This window comes from Emydura macquarii, unplaced genomic scaffold (assembly GCF_026122565.2).
Source record: "Emydura macquarii macquarii isolate MOO-44397 ecotype Brisbane River unplaced genomic scaffold, CSIRO-AGI_Emac_v2 contig_1626, whole genome shotgun sequence".
Lineage (NCBI taxonomy): Eukaryota > Metazoa > Chordata > Testudines > Chelidae > Emydura > Emydura macquarii.
Genome location: NW_027131763.1, coordinates 171913 through 191120, shown reverse-complemented (window position 1 = coordinate 191120; position 19208 = coordinate 171913). Strand labels below are relative to the sequence as shown.

General features: G+C 64.3%; 3 protein-coding genes across 5 annotated transcripts; 2 read left to right on the top strand and 1 right to left on the bottom strand.

The window, feature by feature from the left end:
- The first annotated feature begins 221 nt into the window (after positions 1-221).
- On the top strand, positions 222-6608 carry TOMM40 (translocase of outer mitochondrial membrane 40). The gene is made up of 10 exons (XM_067555313.1): positions 222-340; positions 713-921; positions 1132-1199; positions 1551-1643; positions 1889-1990; positions 2255-2360; positions 2561-2683; positions 3227-3303; positions 3618-3720; positions 3820-6608. Exons 1-10 carry the CDS (start codon positions 252-254, stop codon positions 3957-3959), a joined length of 1110 nt encoding a protein of 369 aa, XP_067411414.1. The 5' UTR covers positions 222-251; the 3' UTR covers positions 3960-6608.
- Positions 6609-7572: 964 nt separating this feature from the next.
- Positions 7573-12213, top strand: LOC137157898 (apolipoprotein A-IV-like). 3 transcript variants are annotated; one of them, XM_067555330.1, is made up of 4 exons: positions 7573-7679; positions 9928-9990; positions 10700-10847; positions 11109-12213. In XM_067555330.1, the coding sequence occupies exons 1-4, from the start codon at positions 7676-7678 to the stop codon at positions 11701-11703; spliced, it is 810 nt and encodes a 269-aa protein (XP_067411431.1). In that variant the 5' UTR covers positions 7573-7675; the 3' UTR covers positions 11704-12213. The 3 variants fall into 3 exon arrangements, with proteins under 3 accessions (XP_067411431.1, XP_067411430.1, XP_067411432.1); XM_067555329.1 differs by having other exon boundaries at positions 7625-7679; positions 11106-12212; XM_067555331.1 differs by lacking the exon at positions 7573-7679 and adding an exon at positions 8703-9149 and having other exon boundaries at positions 11106-12211.
- Positions 12214-13987: 1774 nt separating this feature from the next.
- On the bottom strand, positions 13988-18128 carry LOC137157897 (apolipoprotein A-IV-like). Its single transcript, XM_067555328.1, has 3 exons — positions 17997-18128; positions 15087-15225; positions 13988-14618 (listed from the first exon to the last, which is right to left on the bottom strand). Exons 1-3 carry the CDS (start codon positions 18037-18039, stop codon positions 14180-14182), a joined length of 621 nt encoding a protein of 206 aa, XP_067411429.1. The 5' UTR covers positions 18040-18128; the 3' UTR covers positions 13988-14179.
- Positions 18129-19208: the final 1080 nt, after the last annotated feature.

Genomic DNA, 19208 nt, shown 5'->3' with positions numbered 1-19208 from the left:
GGCCAATAGAGCGGGGGTATCGCGGGGAGGGGCGGGGCACACCCAGGCTCTGGCCAATAGAGATGGTTCATGGAGGCAGGGCTATGAGGACTCCACCCAATGGCGATCCGCCGTGGGCCGGAACGGGCGGAACGTGCGGGGCAGCAGCTCATGAGGACAGGGAGTCCCGGAAGTGGGCGGGGATTTCTCCTACATTGGCCAATGGATATCGAGCTGGCAGAGGGAGGGCGGGCCGAGGTCGGGGCAGGCCAATGGCGGCGCGGAGGGCGAGGAGGCGGGGCCGAGGTAGCGGTGCAGGCGGGTTCGGGTGTCTCCCGGCTCCGGCTGCTGCTGCCGCCTCGTGAGTCTGAGGCGGGCGGGATGGGGGGAGGCGGAGGGAGAGTCTGGGGCGGGGGGGGCTGACGGGGGGTATCGGGGGCTATGAGGGGGGCTGACGGGGGGTCCCGGGGGAGGTCGCAGCCAGCGGCTGTTGTCAGGGCAGGGGCGGGTGCGGCCTGGGGTGTCGCGATGGCGGGCTGTGGGGGGCCGTGGCGGGCTGTGGGGGGCTGTGCGGGGCGTTGTGGCTCCGCGGGGGGCGGGCAGGGACCCGCGGCCCAGTGCCCGGCAGTGTGGGTCGGGCAGGTCCGCGGCGCGGGTGGGGCCCTCCGGGCGGACCCTGGGGCCGGTCTCTGCCCCCGTCTCACCCCTGCCGTCTGTCCTGCTCTCTCCGCAGCCCCGCCATGGGTAACGTCCTGGCTGCCAGCTCCCCCGCGCCCTCCCCCGCCATGCCGAGCCCCGGCTCTGGGCTGGTGTCGGTGCCGCCCGGCTTCACCATGCCCCCGGTCGGCGGGCTGGGCCCCCCTGCACCCGAGCAGCCGGCGGAGAAGGGGGATCGGCTGCCCAACCCCGGCACCTTTGAGGAGTGTCACCGCAAGTGCAAAGGTGAAAGCGCAGCGCCCGCCCGCACCTGCCGGGAACGTCGCCGCGGTGCAGAGGTGCAGCACGCGGCCTGGGGGAGCCTGGCGCACAGCTGGGTGGGGGGATCCCCGGGGGAGCAGGGACACCCCAGGTCTGATTGGGGTCGGGGGTTACCAGCAGGCGGGAGGGGCCCAGGGGTGGGCTCGGTGCTGACTGTTGCCGTCTCTCCCCCAGAATTGTTCCCCGTCCAAATGGAGGGTGTGAAGCTGACAGTGAATAAAGGTCTTAGCAACCACTTCCAGGTAAGGGCTGTGCCTGCTGGGGCTGAGTAGGCAGGGCCGGGCGAGGCTGGGGCAGAGCTGTAGCCCTGGCACGTGGGCCTGGGTGAGGCTGTTCTCGGTGCTGCCTGTCTTTCTGAAGTGCTTGTTTGGTGCCCATCACCGCAGCACCTGGCCCTGCCTAGTCTCTGATGCATTCTCCCCCTGCTTCCTGGCGGGCCGGGCAGGGGCCTGTCCTCAGGGAGATGGGGCAAGGCCCAGAGGGTGCAGTCACTTGCTGCAGCTCTGCAGAGAGTCCGGTGGAGAAGGGCCTTGAAGCCAGCGCCCTGGGCCCCCTGCCTGTGCCGCGTCCCGCTCACTGCCGGCTCTCCCCAGGTGAATCACAGCGTCGCCCTCAGCACCGTTGGCGACTCCAACTACCACTTCGGGGTCACCTACGTGGGCACCAAGCAGCTCAGCCCCACAGAGGTGAGTGGGGGGTGGGATGGAGCCGGCCAGTGCAGATGGGGTGGGGCTGTGTGTATGTGCGGTGGGGGGAGGGGTTGATTTGGATGTTGGGGCTGGGGGGCTGTCAGCTCCGATGGTGGGGAGGTTGGGGTGCAGCAGATGCTCTGTGTGGGGGTGGGGCGGCGCGAGGCTGTTGCCCGCCTATGGGAAGGGGCTGGGGGCTGTTACTCAGCTGCATTTCACACTCTCCCCCCCACCCCCTCCAGGCCTTCCCGGTGCTGGTGGGCGACATGGACAACAGCGGCAGCCTCAACGCCCAGATCATCCACCAGCTCTCGACCCGGCTACGCTCCAAGGTGGCCTTCCAGGTACTGGGAGCCTCACGGCTCCGGGGGATTGGGGGGCGTCTGTGTGCTCCTCGGCGTTGTGGGTGGCGGGGGGCGAGGGCAGCCTCATGGGTCCTGCCGCCAGTGGGGGGGGGGGATCTGCGCACTCCTCGGTGTCACGGCTGGCAGGGGGCGAGGGCAGCCTGGCTGCTCCCTCGCGGTAAGGCAGTGGTGTGCCCCACTGAAGGGCACGTGTGGCTCCTGGGGGTCGCCCCATTCTCCCCATGTGCCCCACTCTCCTTCCAGACGCAGCAGTCCAAGTTCGTGAACTGGCAGGTGGACGGAGAGTATCGGGGGGAGGATTTCACAGCGGCTGTGACGCTGGGAAACCCCGACATCCTGGCGGGCTCAGGTGAGAGCCCCTTCCTCCTCTGGTCCCTTCCCAAACCAGCCTGTGTCTGAACCCCCCGTCCAGCCTGGCCCTGCCTCCTTTCTCCAACCTGCAGCCTCTGCTCCCACCTGCGCCTGCCCCTGCCTTCCATCACCTCCACCTGATTCCTGCCCCTCATGGCCCCTTTGGCTTAGCCCCAGCTGAGCAGTCTGTCTTCGCAGGGATCCTGGTAGCCCATTACCTGCAGAGCATCACACCCTGCTTGGCGCTGGGCGGGGAGCTGGTGTATCACCGCCGGCCGGGAGAGGAGGGCACAGTCATGTCTCTGGCTGGGAAATACACAGGTACTCGGGGAACTGGGGCAGGGCGCAGACAGTAGCTGTGACATCTGGGTTCCATCCCCAGCTCTGGAAGGGGAGTGGGGTCTAGTGGTTAGAGCGTTGGGGTGAGGGGATGACTGGAAGCCAGGACCCCTGGGTTCCATTCCCAGCTTTGGAAGGGGAATGGGGTCTAGTGGTTAGAGTGGGGGGGGCGTTGCTGGGAGCCAGGACTGCAGCGTGGGGCACAGTTCACTGCCTGGTGGATTCTCTGTACCTTGAAGTCTTGAACCCGCAATTTGGGGCCGTCAGTGACGCAGGGCTAGGTTTGGGGTCTGTCACAGGAGTGCGGGAGGTTCTGTGGCCTGCCTTGTGCTGGGGTCAGACCAGCTGGTCAGATTGGTCGCTTCCCGTCTTAAAGCCTATGAGACTCCTAGGCTCTGTCCCCAGCTCTAGGAGGGAGCGGGTTCCTGTGGGCTAGAGGGGGCTGGGAGCCCAGACTCGGGGTCTGTTCCCTAGCGCTCGGGGGGGCCTGCTGGGACACTCATCGCTCCTCCCCTCTGCCCACAGCACCTAAGTGGATTGGGACCTTGACGGTGGGGCAAGCCGGGGCCCATGCAACCTACTACCACAAAGCCAATGACCAGGTACACGCTGCTCAAAGGCCCACGTTTCACCTGGTTCCCCTCTGAAAGGGGGCGGGCGGGGAGCAGCGGGTGGGGGCAGCTGACGTGTGGAGAGCTGGGGACAGGAGATCTGCGGGGTGCAGAGCTGAGCCTGGCTGGCAGGGGGGTGTGGCGGAGGGGTGTCCTGTCCCAGGCACAGGCTCCAAATTGTCCTCAGGTCACGTTAGGGGTGGCGGGGCTGGGATAGCGCTCGGGGGGGTGGGATCCTGTTGGGAGGGGTATGAGTGGGGAGTCGGGCTCCCTGCTGACCAGACGTACCACCCCATCTCCCCCAGCTGCAGGTGGGCGTGGAGTTCGAGGCCAGTACGCGCATGCAGGACACCAGCATCTCCTTTGGCTACCAGCTGGACCTGCCCAAAGCCAACCTGCTCTTCAAAGGTAAGGCAGCCGCCCTCCCCCGTGCCCCCTCTGGCCTGCACCTCCCCATGCCCCCCCTGTGCCCCTCCCGGCTCTGCTGATCTTGCTGTCTGCCCGCAGGCTCCGTGGACAGTAACTGGATCGTGGGGGCCGTGCTGGAGAAGAAGCTGCTGCCCCTGCCTCTGACGCTGGCCATGGGGGCCTTCCTGAACCACCGCAAGAACAAGTTCCAGTGCGGCTTCGGCCTCACCATCGGATAGAGCCTCCTCCCTCCTCCTCCTCCTCCTCCTCCCCCCCACCTGCACAGTCCCAGCGTCCGCCCAGCCCAGCCTGCAGCGTGGTTGGACCCTCTGCCCTGTGAAGCCCGGCGGGTGGGGTTCCAATCCCTCTGCAGGTGCCACGAGAGCCCGGGGCTCTGATCCCCAGGCAAAGGGCGGGCGAGCCCCTTTGCGTGGCAGCGCTGACGCCGGCCTTGGGGCTGGGTCCCTGGGGGCTGCTCAGCCCCCCAGCCCCGAACCCCGGGTCCAGCTCTCTGTCCCCGGGGTGCTGGAAAACAGGGAAGTGGCTGGTGCAGGCTCAGTGGCTGCTGGGACCCTTCGGGGGCTCTGCCTGCCCCAATGGCCCTGCTATTCCTGTGGCTCGGACATGGAGCTGGGGGCTCTCCCAGGGAAGCAGGGAGGGAGGAGAAGGGGGGCACCCAGTGACAGGATAACCCCCCCACACCCCATGGGTGTAAAGTGCTCTCTTCAGCCTGATTGCCTGCGCTGACATCCCTCCTCACCAGGAGGCGCTGTGACCTCAGGATCGGTCCCTGCCTGTGGCACAATGGGCAGGGGGGGGGACTGGCTCCCAGCAGGGGTCACTTGGCCTGTTGCACTGAGTGGGGCATCGGGGCTTGGCTGGTCCCAGCTTGTGGGGTGAACTGAGCCTGCATCTGTCTGCCGGGGGGCTGGATCCCTGCCCAAAGCTGCCCCATCTCACTGCCCCCCTCCCTCTGCTCCAATCACGCCCCCTTCCGTCGTGCCCTTCTCTGCAGCCTCCTGCCCCAGGGAGCTGTGGGGCAGACCCTACCCTGTGGTGATGGGGCTTATAAAACCCATCTGCTGCGCCCCAACTCCAGCCCACTTCTTCCCTGCCAGCCTGCAGTGATCCAAAGAGCCACACGGGACCTAATGTCCATGGGCGTCCACACCCATGTCCCCCCCAGAAGGAGGGGCAACGGTTGGGGGGGGGACTTGCCTGCATCCATCCCCACCCAGCAGACTGGGAGGAAGACCAGCAACCCCAGGAGGAGCAGCGGATGGGGGGGTCCCCGGCAACCCCCACAGCAGCACCAGGAGGAGCAGCGGAGCCCCCCCCCAGGAGGAGCAGCGGATGGTGGGGTCCCCCAGCCCCCCCAGGAGGAGCAGTGGATGGGGTCCCCCGCCACTAGAGACTGCGTGTAAATCATGTTTATAAGTTATGGGAACTGAAGGCTATTTTACAGAGACCCCCAACCATCCTTCCCCCCCCATGGTGTTGGAAATGGCCTGTCTGAATAAACCCCCAGCATGGGGGCTGCCCCCACCTGCTTGTGCCTCGGCTGGAGGGGGCGGGGGCGTGATATGCGCTGCAGTTGGAGACCTCCCTCTAATGGGGGGTGGGGCAGCAGAGGCCAGAGTGTTATTCCCATTGAGACCTGGGCCCAAGGGTCTGTCCAGGCCCCTTGGCCTGGGGAGCTAGTGGGGGGGGGAGCGGAAGTGTGTCGCCCGGGATGGGGGTGGGGGGAGGAGGAGAGGCAGCCCAAGGGGGTGTCCTGCTCCGTGCCCGTTGGGGAGGCCAGTAGGTGGGCATGTCTGCCCCAGCAGGGAGCCTGGCTGTGGCTGTGGTGGACACAGGCCTGGGGCTCAGGGCGGCAATGCACTGGCTGATGCGGGGGGCGGCTGGCCGTGGGGTAGGGTGTCTGCCAGCAGAGGCTGTCTCAGCCCACGAGCCAGGCAGAAGCAGAACTAGCCGTGCAAGGGGCGGCTTCTGAGGCCAGCTGGGAACGGCAGGGTGTGAGGGCCAGGCCTGGGGTCCAGGGTTCTGGTGCTGGGGCTCAGCCCGTCCTGCTGGGCTGGGTGGCAATGGGGCTGACCCAGCAGAGGGCCCTATCGCTGGGGCTGGGCCAGCTAGTTGTGCTGGAGACCAGTGTGCTGCCCTCCCTCCCCCGCAGCTCATTGTGCCAAGTCAGAGTCGGGGGGGGGGGAGTTTTCATGCCGCTATTTGGGCCCGATCCCTGGGTTTCTCTGGCAGCCCCGTATACCTGAGGCCGGGCTGGCGCAGTTCCTCCCTGACCAGTCGGGCCGAGGTAGGGCTGGAGCGGGTGAAGCACATGGAGACCACGGACTCTGCGCACGGGGCTGGGGCAGGATTTTATTTCTGTGTAATCAAACGCACTTGCCATGGCCGGCCGTGCTCCGAATTCCCAGCCAGGGCGAGCGGCCGGCCTGCTTTTATACTTGGGCGCTCGCCTGTTACCTCCCTGCCCCAGCCTGATTCTTCACGCTAGCCATCTGCTTGCCCCGCCCTGCCCTGCCCAGCCGGTGGAGCCAATCATTGGGTGCTGCAGTCGTCCTGCCCCATGGATGGGCACCTGGCAGGGCCAGGCCACTCACCGTTCTCTCCTGGAATGGGGCCGGGGTCAGGTCACTGCAAGGTGGGGTGCCCCTGGCGCCGGGCCAAGGAGGGGTGGTGGCCGGAGGGGTGAGGAGCTGGTGCTGCTTCGCGCGGCTGTGAATGAACTGGCGCTGGCTGCGGGGTGCTGCCACGTCCCCCAGGAGTGTGCAGCCGTGCAAGGTGCAGGGATTGGCCGTACGGGCCCGTGCGGAAGGGGCCTTGCCCTCTTGTGCCGATCACAGCTCACCCTGTTGGCTTCCGACTGCTCCTCCTGTCACAGGTTGAGGCCGTGGCATGTCCCCACCCCAGAGCTGGGTGCAGCGAGGCGAGGAGCAGGCCTGGGGTGCGAGCGAATGGCCCCAACCTAAAGCCAGGCCTGATGGTTGGTTCCCCAAGGCTCCTCCCAGCTGCCCAGCGGCAGGGCACCGCCAGCCCAGCCCAGCGCACGGGAGCCGCACAGCACGGCCGGGCCGACGAGGAGGTAGGACTCCCGCTGCACGTCAAGGTCTGACTTGCCTGGGCTGTCCTCGGGGCCTGAGGCCCTGCCGGCCTTTTCAAAGGGCTCGCTCCGCATGGCAGGTGCTGAAGGCTTAAAACCTGGCCCTGTGCATGGCAAAACCGGGGGGCTCAGTGCGGTGGGGGCCAGAGGGGCCCGTTGTGACTGGCTAACCCAGGCAGCGGCAGCCCTGCCCCACAGCTGCTGGGGCCGCAGCTCAGTGATGGGCTCCAAGTAGTGGAGCATCTCAGCCAGGGCCCATCTCGCCTGGCCCCAGGGCAGCCGGGGCCAGAGGAAGGTGTGAGAGCCCCACGCTGGCCCCCGGCACAGCTCTCATCCGGACCTGCTAGAAATCAGCCTGACTCCAGCCCCCGGCATGTTTATATTCCTGCCACATTGAACTCCCAGGCCTACGCCTGGATGCTGGTGTGCACAGAGCCGGCCCGCCCAAGCCGCTTTCCCCTCGCAGTGAGTGGCTCCTGGGTCCTGCTCGCCAGAAAGGTCAGAAGCCCCCAAGCGCCCTTCTGTGTGTTCATGTCCCCCCGCACGCCCTCCGCTCGAAGGGCAATAGACCCGTCCAGTCAATGGGGCGGGGCAGGCCAGGCCAGGCCCGCAGCAGGGTTCATGCTAGACAGGCGGCTTGCTGCCAGTTGTAACGGCTGATTTCAAGGCCCAGCCAGAGAATCCGTCCGCCTGTGGCGCTGACAGTCCTTTTTACAGCACGGAGAGGGGTGAGAGCAGCGCCCGGTGCCCCACAGCAGGCTGCCTGGAGCTGGGAGCTGCACCAGCAGCAAGGGCCAGGCCGTGCTAGAAAGAGCTAACAGGACCCAGCCAAGGTCACACATGGGTCAGTGCAGAGCCGGGGTTACAGCCCAGGCGTCCTGGCTCCCAGGCCCCGCACTCTAATCCGCCTCGCCTCCCAGAGCTGGGGATAAAACGCCACAAGTCCTGCCCGCCAGCACTGCGCTCTAACTGCTAGACCCCACTTCCTCTGGGTGCTGGGGAGGGACGCCCTGGCAGTAACGCCCCCCACTCTGTCTGTCAGTTGCTCAGGCACTGGGGGTTTGCTCCTGTTACGCCCTGGGCCCAAGCCCCTCCCAGCGGCAGGCAAAGCCAGGCTGGCTGGGCACTAGCGCGGGGTCCCGGGTGCCAGGCTGGGCTGAGAGGCAGGCGGGGCAGGAACATGCTGCTGACAGCCACGCAGCCACCCCACGCGTGTCACCAGCCAGCCTGGCGCGCGGCTGAGCGGGCAGCTCCCTGCACTGTGACCCGCTGAGCTGCTGGCTGAGGGGGGGTTACTGTTACTGGGGGCACGGTCCTGGAGCCCTGCGCCAGCTGGGGGGGCCATGCCGGGCACAGCTGGGCTGAGCACTCAGGGAAACAGGCAGGGCGGCCAGGGCTGGCGGGGGACGGAGGAGACACTTGTAGCGGGTCCTGAGCTGGGCCCCCATGGCTGAGAACGGCGCCGTGGCTGGGCCTGGGGGCCAGGAAGCTGGGGGGCCGCAGGGCAGGGGAGCTGGGGCTCAGCCGTGGACTCTGGCCAGGCCGGGCCGGTTCAGTGCCACGCTGGCAGCTGATGTGGACCAGCGAGGAGGGAACCAAAGGCCACTTTGTGATAAGGACCCAGCTGGGGGGAGGGGCTGTGAGCTGCTGCGGGGGAGGGGGATATCAGGTCATGACAAGCCCATGGGAACATGGGGGCAGTGACAGGGCGACACCCCCCTGCTGTTCCCCTCCCCCGAGACCGGCTGATGGAATGTAGCTGTTATGGGGGCGGGTGCTGGGAACCTGGACTCCTGGGTTCTCTCCCTGGTTCTGGGAGGGGAGTGGGGTCTAGTGGTTAGAGCTGGAGGGTGTGGGGACTGGGAGCCCGGACTCCTGGGTTCTCTCCCTGGCTCTGGGAGGGGAGTGGGGGCAGAGGGTGCTTTACAATCCATCAGGCCCACTCTCTCCGGACGTAGGTTTGTCTCAGCAGCACGGTGCCAGTCTCCACCCGCAGAGCCTCTGGCTTGGCAGGAATCGACTTGGCTGGGGGCAGCTGCTCCCAGCGGTGGGGCCCATGGACTCTGCTCCCAGCCAGGCGCGGCTCAGTCTGGGGCAGGACGGGGCTCCCAGGATGTTCTCGGGCATTGCAAGCCCCGCAGTGGTACCCGCGCCCCAGCAGAGCTCTGCGTGCCCTGCAGGAGGGCCGGTGTCTCTGGGGCTGGGCAGGCCCTCAGCTGAGATAAGGCATGGCTGTGATTACTGCCTCGCCCTGTTATAAATAGCAGGCGCAGCGGGCGGGAGGAGGCAGGGATCTGGCAGCCGGCAGAGCCAGGTAAGGCCAGCAGCAGCTTGGGGAGGGTCTGTCTGGTGCTGGACGCGGGCGGGACGGCCACTGGCCGCGGCTTGTGAGGAGGCTGCTCCTGTGGCCGGTGGTGGCCTCCATCCTCTTCTGAGCACGAAGAGTCGTGCTCCGGCAGTGCCGGGGCTCAGCTGCCGGGGGCAGAGTCACCCTCTGCTTCACGCTGGTGCTGCGAGGGGCTGCAGGCCCCGAACTGCTCAGCCCCGCACGCCGGCGCCGCCCTCCTGAAAATGCAGCCGTTTCGCTGCCTGTTGCCACACCGTCTCGCTGGGTGCCTGGCTCCCCACGTGGGCAGGACGCTCCCCACGCCGGCCGCTTCGCAGCATTTGCCCTCTGTGAGCAGCCAGGCCCCAGCCGCCGGCGTCGCTCTGACCCCGGGCGGGGCTGGCAGAGAGGGGCTGGTAACCCACATTTACAATGGGAGACGGACCCGGCAAGATTTTAAAACAGCCCTTTTAAAAGGAGCCCCCCAGCCGTGCTCCATGAACCCCCCTGGGCTGCCCAGAGTCCCTGGCTTCCACTAGTGGGGTATTAATGCCGGCCCTGCCGCCCCGGCATGGACTCTGCTGCTCCGCCCTAGCCCAGCGAGGCCTGGGGAGCTAGGCTCTGCAGCCAGGGGCCCTGGCAGTCGTCTCGGGCGCTGGACGAGTTAGGGGTTAGCGCGGGGCGGGCAGTGCTGGGGGCAGGACTGGCACAGCCCCATCTGTCCGCGCCCTCGGCTCTAACTCGGCTCTTTCTGCCGCCCCGCCAGGTTCTCAGGGAGCTCCCAGCATGAAGCGTTTTGGCCCCGTCCTGGTGCTAGCTGTGCTGGCAGGTGAGTGCATCCGGGGGCCGCTCAACCTGCCCCAATGGGGCAGCCCATGAGGGGCTCCTACCCCGATGCCCGTCCCTCCGGGACCGTCCACCTACGGTTACACAGAGGCCGAGGTCCCCCAGACACACACACAGGCCTAGCTCACGCGCACGTACACAGCTCTAAACCATGCACACACACACGTTTGCACACGCGCACAAACTGCACTGAAAGGGCAACAAGGACACCACAAAACTTCCCGCACGTGTTGGGCACAGCAGCGAATTGGTGGTGTCACAAGGGGGAGCTGGGACTCAGCCCCCGGCCCTGCCGCAGACTCCCTGGAGAAATCCCTGAACCTCTCTGGGTCTCAGCTCCCAGCTGCAAACCAGGGAGAATAACCCAGCCTTTCTCTGTCATGCAGCTGTCCGGCGCACAGGCTGTCTGGTGCTGGGCAGTGCCTGGCACTGGGGGGCCAATCTCGGCTGGCTCTGTGCAGCGCCTTGCACGGGGCAGGTGAGCTCGATAAGAACCTGAACATTTCCCCAAATGCTGAGCCCAGAGCCTCACAGGGAGTCAGGGGCAGAGGCAGAAGTTGGAGCAGGAGTCCTGAGCGCAGCCCAGGCCGCGAGCACGCCCCGCCCCGCAGGGAAGGGAAGGCAGCTGAGTGTCTCCCGGGGCCTGCAGCTTGCAGTGACCATGTCTTGCTGGGGACCCTTTCACCCCACAGGCTGCCGGGCATCCTTCCTCAGCGATGAGGCCCCATCGAGGCGCGAGCAGGTCCGGGAAGCCTTCTGGGCATACGTGGCCAAAGCCACCAGCACGGCCGAGGAAACCATGGAGCTGATCCGTAAATCTGAGCTGGGCCAGGAGATCAAGTGAGAGCCCTGCACTGACCGGGGGTGGGGGGATGGGGGCGTGTATTCCATCCCCCGCCCTGTGAGCCAGCCAGCCGGTCCCCTGCCCTGGGGCCGGATCAGAGCCAGTGCCCCCTACCCCGGGAAACGACCCATATCCCATCCCCCGCCCCTCTGAGCCAGCCCCTCCCCCGCCCTGGGGGCAGATTGGAGCCAGCGCCCCCTGGAGGGGAAAGGCCCCGTGCCCCATTCCCATCTCATCCATCCCCTTCCCCACAGCAGCCGCATCAGCCACAGCCTCGGGGCCACCGAGAGCTACGGCTCAGAGCTGCAGCAGCAGCTGCCCCCTGCAGCCCAGGAGCTGCTGGCCAAGCTGAGTGAGGACACGGCGCTGCTGGTGCAGAAGGTCGCTGGGGACCTGCGGGATCTGAGCCAGCGGGTGCAGCCGTACACGGAGGAGCTGCAGCAGACGGTGCAGCGCAGCGTGCTGGAACTGCAGGCTGGGCTGGCGCCCTATGCCGAGGGGCTGCTGGAGCAGGCGGAGCAGCGCGCCGAGACCCTGCGCCGCAGCTTGGCGGCTGGCACCCAGGAGCTGAGCCGCAAACTGCAGCAGAGCGTGGAGGAGCTGCGGGGCCAGCTGGGGCCCTTTGCCCAGGAGCTGAGCGGGCAGCTGCAGCAGCGTGTGCAGGACTTTCAGCATGGGCTGGAGCCCTACGTGCAGCAGCTGCAGGGGAGCCTGAGCCAGGGCGTGCAGCACGTCCGGCGCAACCTGCACCCCTACGCCGAGGACCTGCACCAGACGCTCAGCCCCTACGCTGAAAACCTGCAGGGGCGGCTGGGCTCCCTCTGGGCCTCCTTCCAGCAGCACTTCCAGTGAGGGGCCGCGCCAGCATGGAGCCGGGGGGACCCCGCGCTCGTCCTGCTCAGAGCCAGGGGCAGGGGTGAGACACGGAGCCCAGCCGTGCACGGAGCCTTCAGGGCTCCCAGGGCCTCGAGAGGGGTCTTAAGGACCCCGGCGTCCCCGTCCATCACCCCGGCCGTCGCTCCCTGGGTCTGTAGCAACCTGCCAGTGGCTCAATAAACCAGCTGTGGATTACGGACCCCGTGTCTCCTGCTGCCGCTCGCTGCCCGGGCTCTGTCCCCAGCGGGCTGGGTGCAGGATGCAGTCCCGCCCAGTGAGGGAGGCAGGGCAGGTGGGGAAAGATTTTGAGCATGTGACGTGGGCCAGTAGGGCAGTCTCCTGGGCTGTAAACCTGCCCCAGCTCTCGCTCCAGCCCTGCCCTGGGACCGCCCCATAAGCGGCTCTGCCCAACCCCAGCGTTACCTGCAAACTCTCCTCAGCCTGCTGCCCGCAGTGCCGGCCCCTGGCGCCGCTCTGGGGCATTGGGACCCGCTGGCACTGACTGCGGGGGGAGCACGCCTCCTACTGAGCTCCCCCCCACACCAAGCTGGAGCACAGGCCCCCCCCCAGCCCAGCCCAGCACTGGGGCACTGGGCCCAGAGCTGACTGCGAGGGAAGCATGCCTCACGGAGCCCCCCACCCCATAACGCTGTGCAGCACGACACAGGGCCCTGGCTCTGCTCTGGGGCATGGGCCCCATGCTGACTGCGAGGGGGGAGCACCTGCTCCAAAGCCCCCCACGCTCCCTGCGCCCTGCAGCGGGCCGGTTCCCTCCCGGTGGCGGGACCGAGCCGTGTGGGGGGAGGCTGGCAGCACAGGGAGGGAGCAGGCTGGGCACGTCAGCGGCCGCACCACCGGACCGTGACTGGAGCATTCCCGCCCGAAAGCCTCCCGCTGCCAAGGGCGGAGTTCGGGGCTACTTTGCCAAGACATTTTTTCTGTAACTTTGCCAGCCTGAGGTTATGGGGCGGGGCAGGGATTTCACTGCTCCCCTGCGCGGGCCCAGCAGCGACGCTCCTGTTCGGGGCAGCCTGTGGGGGGTCATGGCTGCCAGTGGCAGAGGCGGGGTGGGGAAGGGACAGGGGGCCTTTGCCCTCCAGGTGGCACCAGCTGTGAGCCCCAGGTTCAGCTGCTCTTGACCGTTTCTGGGGCAGCCCCTGGGAGGAACCTTCAGGGTCTGTCTCCTCGGCTTCTCCGCCTCCCAGGCCTGAACTCTGGAGCCTGCAGCCCCCCTGGATCCCCCATGAGCCCCCTCAGCGAGTCCACTTGCATGTGAGCTCTGGTAAGGACCTGCACCTCCAGAGGGCCGTGCCCCCAAGGTCCCTAGCCCCGCGGAGGGATTATTAGGTGTATGGAGCACAGGGGAGCAGGTCCTTAGGTTAGCCTAGAAACCAGCAGAGTCCATCTGGGTCCGTCCAGTGCCAGAGCTCACCCGGAACGCCCTGAGCCCAGCCAGCAGCGTGTCTCACAGGCACCCCAGCTCCGGTCTTTGTTCTCCTGCTGCGCCGAGCTGGCCAGCTCCTGCCCCGGCTCGTCACAATAACTAATCGCCAGGCCATTGACTGGGGCCCGGCCCTCAGCCCCACCTGCATTCTTCTGCAAAGAAACCACCCTTCCCCACCACCTTGTTAATCCTTCACCACAGGAGAAACTGAGGCACAGAGCGTAGTCAACGAAAGCTGGCAATTCCCACTCGGTCACGGGGAGAGAGGAATACGATCCCTCTTACCAGCCCGCCCAATGGGGAGGGGGTGTCATGGGGCGGGGCCCCTCCTGCCTTCTTCCCCACAAAAACTGCTGACCCCGTGCAGAGTGCAGTCACAGCACCCGTGCGCTGTCTGGCCCTCGGCCAGGCCTGGGCGGAGCGGAGCGGAGCAGAGATCTTTGCCCTTGAGGTCTCTGTGCTCACTGAGTCCTCATCTGTCTCCCAGGGCCTCCCTCCTGCCTCCCTAGCAGCCCTGGGCTGATGGGGTGGTCGGCGTCTTAGCCCGGCAGCCTGCGCGTGTGCGTGCGTCCGGGAGCTGCTCGACGGGCGGTGGCAGGGCCGGGCTGCGTGCACTGTGCGGAGCTGCCAGGCATTAGCGGCTAAGCTGAGGAGCTGCACCGCGGGAGCACGTGTTTAAGTGAGATCCCAGGGGGGTTGGGCACTTTGTGGGGAGGGGTAATTGGGGCCTTGTCTCTCTACCGGCCAGGTGACCTCAGGCGCTGGGGGGATTGACAGAGGTGCAGCAGGAGCAGTCAGTTCATTAGCAAGCAGCTGTTTTATTGGGGGGGGAGGGGCGGAGACAGACTCAGGGAGAGACCAGGGGGTGGGGCAGGGAGCCCAGGCAGGGGGTGAGGGAGCCTGATCTGGGGGCCATACAGAAGAGCCTGTCCCCTCTCGATCCCGTGGGATCACTGTGGGCTCCAGGGGGGCTGGCAGGGCCTATGGTGCCCCCCCCAGCGGATCTCCTCACTGGAACCACTGCATGAGGGAGTCCCAGCGGGAGATGAGCCAGCCATGCAAGTCCTCAGCGTAGGGGCTGAGCGTCTGCCGCAGGTCCCTGGTGTGGGCTGCCAGGCCACGCTGCAGCTCCTGCAGCCCCAGCTCCTGGGCATAGGAGCCCAGCTTCTCCTGCAGCTCCTCCCGGGCCGGGGCAAGGCTGGACACCTGCTTGCCGTACTGCTCCAGCAGCTCCAGAGGCCCCTCGCTATAGGACTCCAGGGCAGCCTGCAGCTCCTGCTTGTAGCTCTGCACCGTCCTCTCCAGCACGTACAGGTTGCCCAGGATTCCACTCAGCAGCCCGTCCGCATACCGGCTCAGCTTCCTCAGTTGCTCCTCGACCTGGGGGGGCAGCTTCTCGCCGAGCTCATCAAATAAGTTGTCAATTTTCCTGTAGAGCGTCCATTGCCTGCAAAGAAAGGGAAGCAGCTGGGAGAGCCGCCCTCTGGCTGGATCTGACCCAGGGTGGGGAATGTGGAACCTGTCTCCTAGCTCCAGTGTCGTCCCAGGACAGGGGAACTGGCTGGCGCACGGGGGCTGGGGATTTGATATGGAGTGGTGTGGTGTGGCTTTGATCTGGCCCAGCCCCCATGTGAAGGGCACTGGTTGGCCCAGGGGCATCGGGCCCCGTCGTGCCAGACGTGGACTCAATTCTGACTCAGCGAGCAAAGCCCCCGGTTCTGACCCCCAGCACGGCAGGGTCTCCCAGGCCAGGCCGGTCCCCGTGGAGCTCAGAAGCAGAGGTGTAGGGCCTGCAGTCAGGGATGTGACTCTAACCCTCTGCTGTGAGTCCCAGGGATGGAGGGGGGCTCCCAGCCCCCAAGGAGGGTTTGTCTCCCCCACCCCGCACGCCCCCATAGCAGGGCAGAATCCTCACTCGATCTCCGTGCCCAGCTCAGATGTCTGGATCAGCTTCATGGTTGTTCCAATAACTTCATGCGCATAGTTGGAGATGGCTTCCTTGACCTGCTCCAGCCGTGGCGTGGGCTCCTTGCTGAGAGGAGAGGCCTGGGAACCTGGGAAGGGAAGAAGCCCCCGTGAGACAATGTCAGGCCATGCCCCAGCCCCTGAGCCCAGCACAGACGTGCCACGGTACCTCTCTGGAAGGAGAGGCAGGGTAACAGCTCTGGCAGAGGAGGGAATTCTGGTTAGAGCAGCGGGGGCTGGGATCCAGGAAGGACTCCTGGGTTCTAGCTCCACTCCCCTAGGGACTCCTGATAAGGCAGCGGGACACAGGCATTGCCAGGCTGGATCAGACCCATGGTTGGTCTAGGCCAGGATCAGGCAGCTGGCACCAGTGGTTCTGGGATGGTGCAAGACCCCTGCAGGAGCAGATGTGGATATTTTTCTTCTCACCCTAATAGTTAGCCCTGGCGCAGCTGGGCTCATGCGCCTTCCAACTCTCTCACTAGTCTATTGCCAGTCTGGGTGCGCCCATTATCCAGAGAAATGCCGCTGGGAGTCCTGTGACCATGTTGGCCTCAGCAACTTCCTGCAACGGTGAGTTCCACTGGTTCTGGATTCATCACCCCACTGTCAGTGACTGTCCCCTTCTCCTTAGGTTAGGAGAGGAGGGAACAGAGCATCCTGAGCCCCTGGAAGGTGTTACTAGCTGCAGCCAATCACAGACCTGGGTAGAGGCGATGAGTTTACTAAGCGCCCGTCACCCTATGAGCACCTGGAGAATAATAGGCTTATCAATAGCAGCCAACAGGGATTTGTCAAGAGCAAATCCTGCTCAGCCAGTTCCTTCTCCAAGTGGCCAGAGGGGAAGCTGGAGATGTGCTAAAGCTCGGGTTTAGTACGGCTTTTGAAACAGTCCCACGTGAGTAAATCATGTGACGTGTGATCTAAAGGCAATTGCTAGAAGGTGGGTGCAAACCTGACTGAAAGCCTGTACTCAAAGAGCAGTTATCAAGGGTGCACCTGTCAAACTGGGGGGGACGTATCTAGTGGGGTCCCACAGCGGTCTGGCTGGGGTTCAGTATTATTCAATATTTTCATTAATGGCTTGGAGAATGGAGTGGAGAGGATGCTTATTAAAATTTGCAGCTGGCACCCAGCTGGGCGGGATTGCAAGCACTTTGGAGGAGAAGATTAGAATTCAAAACCCACCTGATAAATCGGAGAACTGGACAGAAATCAACAAGATTCAATTCAATAAAGACAAGTGCAAAGTACTTACCTTAAGAAGGAAAAGTCAATTGAGCAACTACAAAATGGGGACTCAGTGGCTAGGCCGAAGAGGCGCTGAAAAGGCTCGGGGGATTAGAGTGGGTCACAAACCGCGTCTGAGCCAAGAGCTGCAGAAAAGGCTCATATCGCGCTGGGGTGTATTGACAGGAGTGTGGCGTGTAAGACACAGGAGGTCACTGTACTTGGCACTGGTGAGGCCTCAGTGTCCTGTTCCAGGTGCTGCACTTTGAGACGTACGTGGCTAAATAGAAGAGAGTCCGGGGGAGTGCAACAAACCCGAGAAATGGATCAGAAACCCTGGTCACAAAACTGGGCATGTTTCATTTTGGGGAAAGAAGATTTAGGGGGGACCTGAAAACAGTCTTCAAACAGGCTGACATTAAGAGCAATTAAATACCCCTTTTTGAAGTGAGAACTGACCCCACAGAAGCCACCACCCAAGGCACTCAACAGCGGGGCAAGGCCTGAGCAGAAGGGGTTTCCCTGGAGACTGATTGCAAATGCAGGGGATGGGGCACAGGTTGGTTGCAGCTGTATCTGTGTGTGTCAAAGGCAGAAAGCCAGCAGACAGGGAGAGACGTTGTTGTGAGCATTGGCCTGGGAGGGAACAGAGCCAGGGCTCCTTGGGGCACAGAACTGGTGAAGAGGCAAGCTTGGATTTCTGGATAAGAAAACTGCCTGCTGCTGTGTGTTCCTGTTGTGTTCTGGGAACAGGAACTCTGCCCCCATCCTCTGGAAATCAACAGGATTGTGACAAAAGAGAGACCTGACTCTTACAATTGATTTCTCCTCCTAATGGAAACATCCCGACAAGGCCCCAAACATCGGCTGCCCATTGGGAAAGGGGGCAATACGTTTATCACATGCCCTTTCAGCTGTCTCCTGTTTAGACAACAGGCCCAGTGTTTTCATCCTCTCCTCCGAGGATTTTTTTCTCAGACCCTGGATCCCCCTCGTTGCCTGTCTTTGAGCCCTTCAGATCCTGCAGTATCCTTTTTACACCACTGCGAGTGTTTACACCAGCGGGGTGATTTTCCCCTGCCCTGCCAATGTTCCAGTGAGCCAGTGTTCACACGTGTGTGGAATACCACAGTTCTGATCTGGATGTGTCTTGCACTAGTGCGGCACATCCACACCGAGGGTTAGGACCAGTGCCTGAAACGTCCAGTGCAGACAAGTCCTGAGATTCCCCAGTCCTGAGATTCTCAGCAAACCAGGGAGTTCCCAGAGCTGGGAAAGGCTCCGTCGGTTACTCAGTCGCTTTCTAATTCTCATTTCTACCTCTGCATCTGACGAAGTGAGCTGAGCCTCGCGAAAGCTTATGCCTGCTAAAATTAAATTTTAGCCTTTAAAGAGCCACAGAACTCTCCTTGTTTTTTCTAATTCATGTTTCCTGCTCCTCCCTATCCAAGCTCCTGCTCCTGTGACTGCCTGCAGGTGACCGAGTCTCTATCAGATACTTTAGTGGTTCCCACTTGTTGATTCCTGAGGGAGAGGGCTCCCAAAAGAGCAGGCATCACTTCAGAGGGATCCCCAGGCATCAGCCAGCACCCAGTGGGGCAGGTGTGGGGCTGCACTGAGACACACTCACCTATCAGCACGGCCAGCCACAGGACACCAGCGAGAAGCTTCATGCTGGGAGTTTCCCCGAGAACCTGGCGGGCTGGAGGAAAGACACAAGTTAGAGCCCAGCGGAGTGGGCGCCTCTCCTGTAACTCATTAACCCACATGTCCTGGCACGGTCACGTGGCACACGTCCTGTCGGGGGCGTGGCTGTGGGCTCCCAGCCCCTGAAATGAAATGGCCTGGGCAGGTGCTGGCCAGAAGGCCCTGATCTCAGATGGTTCCTATCCATCCCCACCCGGCTCAATTCCTCCAGCAGCCGCCTCTCCGGCCTTGCCCCACCTGCCGGCTGCAGAGATCCCGCTCTTCGCCCGTCGTGTTGGCCAGATCTCTCTTCTCGTCACGCCTCTTTGCTGGCTCCTTGTCTCGAGCGTAGCCCCAGTGTTACGCTCTGAGCTCAGTGACGTGCGGGGCGCAGCGGGGAGGCAGACGGATGATGGAGTAGTATTACCGTGAAGGCAGTCTTGTTTATTCCCAAGGAGCGTCCGCAGTCCTGCTTCTGCAAACTCGGAACGAAAAGCCCGCCCCATAGTCAGAGCCTGTCCGCACTTATAGCGCTGCAGCTGGGCACTGGAGCGCCTCGTGAAGATGCTGCCCATGCTGCTGGCAGAGCTTCTCCCGTCAGCGCAGCTGTTCCACCTGCCAGGCGGCGTCGCTATGTGGCCGGGCGAAGCCCTGCCCTCGACATAGCACTGCTACACTGGGCGGGCCGTCGGTGTCACTGTGTCACTCAGGGTGTGGCTTTTCCATAGTTACACCGACGTACGTTCATCGTGCAGACCGGGGCTCAGCAAAATGCCCTTCTCCCAGCCAGCTTCAGACTCTCAGGCGGGTTCCCAGCCCCTTTTGCCTGGGGGCAGGAGGTTGCAATGAACATATCCTGCCCCGGCTGCTGGCTGAAGGGGCAGCTGCACCATTCTCAGAGGTTTGTGACCCCGCAGTCACCAGAACCTCCCACCACAACAGGATCAAGCCAAAGCGACTTATCTTCCCTTCCAAGGCCTGCCACGTCACCCCATCGCCCTGCTGTCGCCTGGCACTCAGCCAGGCTCGGTCCCTGCCGCAGACGGGCCCGTGCCGCCAGCCTCCATCGCCCGCTGGCCTGTCGCGCTGCCCCTCACGCGTGCCTTAAACACTCCCAGCAGCCTTCACGCTCTCCTCAGCACGCTGCTCCGCTGGG

Bases quoted from the DNA above. Each gene is read 5' to 3' on its own strand.
- TOMM40 (XM_067555313.1), top strand. From the start codon at position 252: ATGGCGGCGCGGAGGGCGAGGAGGCGGGGCCGAGGTAGCGGTGCAGGC. The intron at 2,684-3,226 runs GTACTCGGGGAA...CTCTGCCCACAG, and splicing joins TCTGGCTGGGAAATACACAG to CACCTAAGTGGATTGGGACC. The intron at 3,304-3,617 runs GTACACGCTGCT...CATCTCCCCCAG, and splicing joins ACCACAAAGCCAATGACCAG to CTGCAGGTGGGCGTGGAGTT.
- LOC137157898 (XM_067555329.1), top strand. The intron at 9,991-10,699 runs GTGAGTGCATCC...TTCACCCCACAG, and splicing joins GGTGCTAGCTGTGCTGGCAG to GCTGCCGGGCATCCTTCCTC. The intron at 10,848-11,105 runs GTGAGAGCCCTG...CCTTCCCCACAG, and splicing joins GAGCTGGGCCAGGAGATCAA to CAGCCGCATCAGCCACAGCC.
- LOC137157897 (XM_067555328.1), bottom strand. From the start codon at position 18,039: ATGAAGCTTCTCGCTGGTGTCCTGTGGCTGGCCGTGCTGATAG. The intron at 15,226-17,996 runs GTGAGTGTGTCT...TTCCCTTCCCAG, and splicing joins GTGGCTGGCCGTGCTGATAG to GTTCCCAGGCCTCTCCTCTC. The intron at 14,619-15,086 runs GTGAGGATTCTG...CTTTCTTTGCAG, and splicing joins GAGCTGGGCACGGAGATCGA to GCAATGGACGCTCTACAGGA.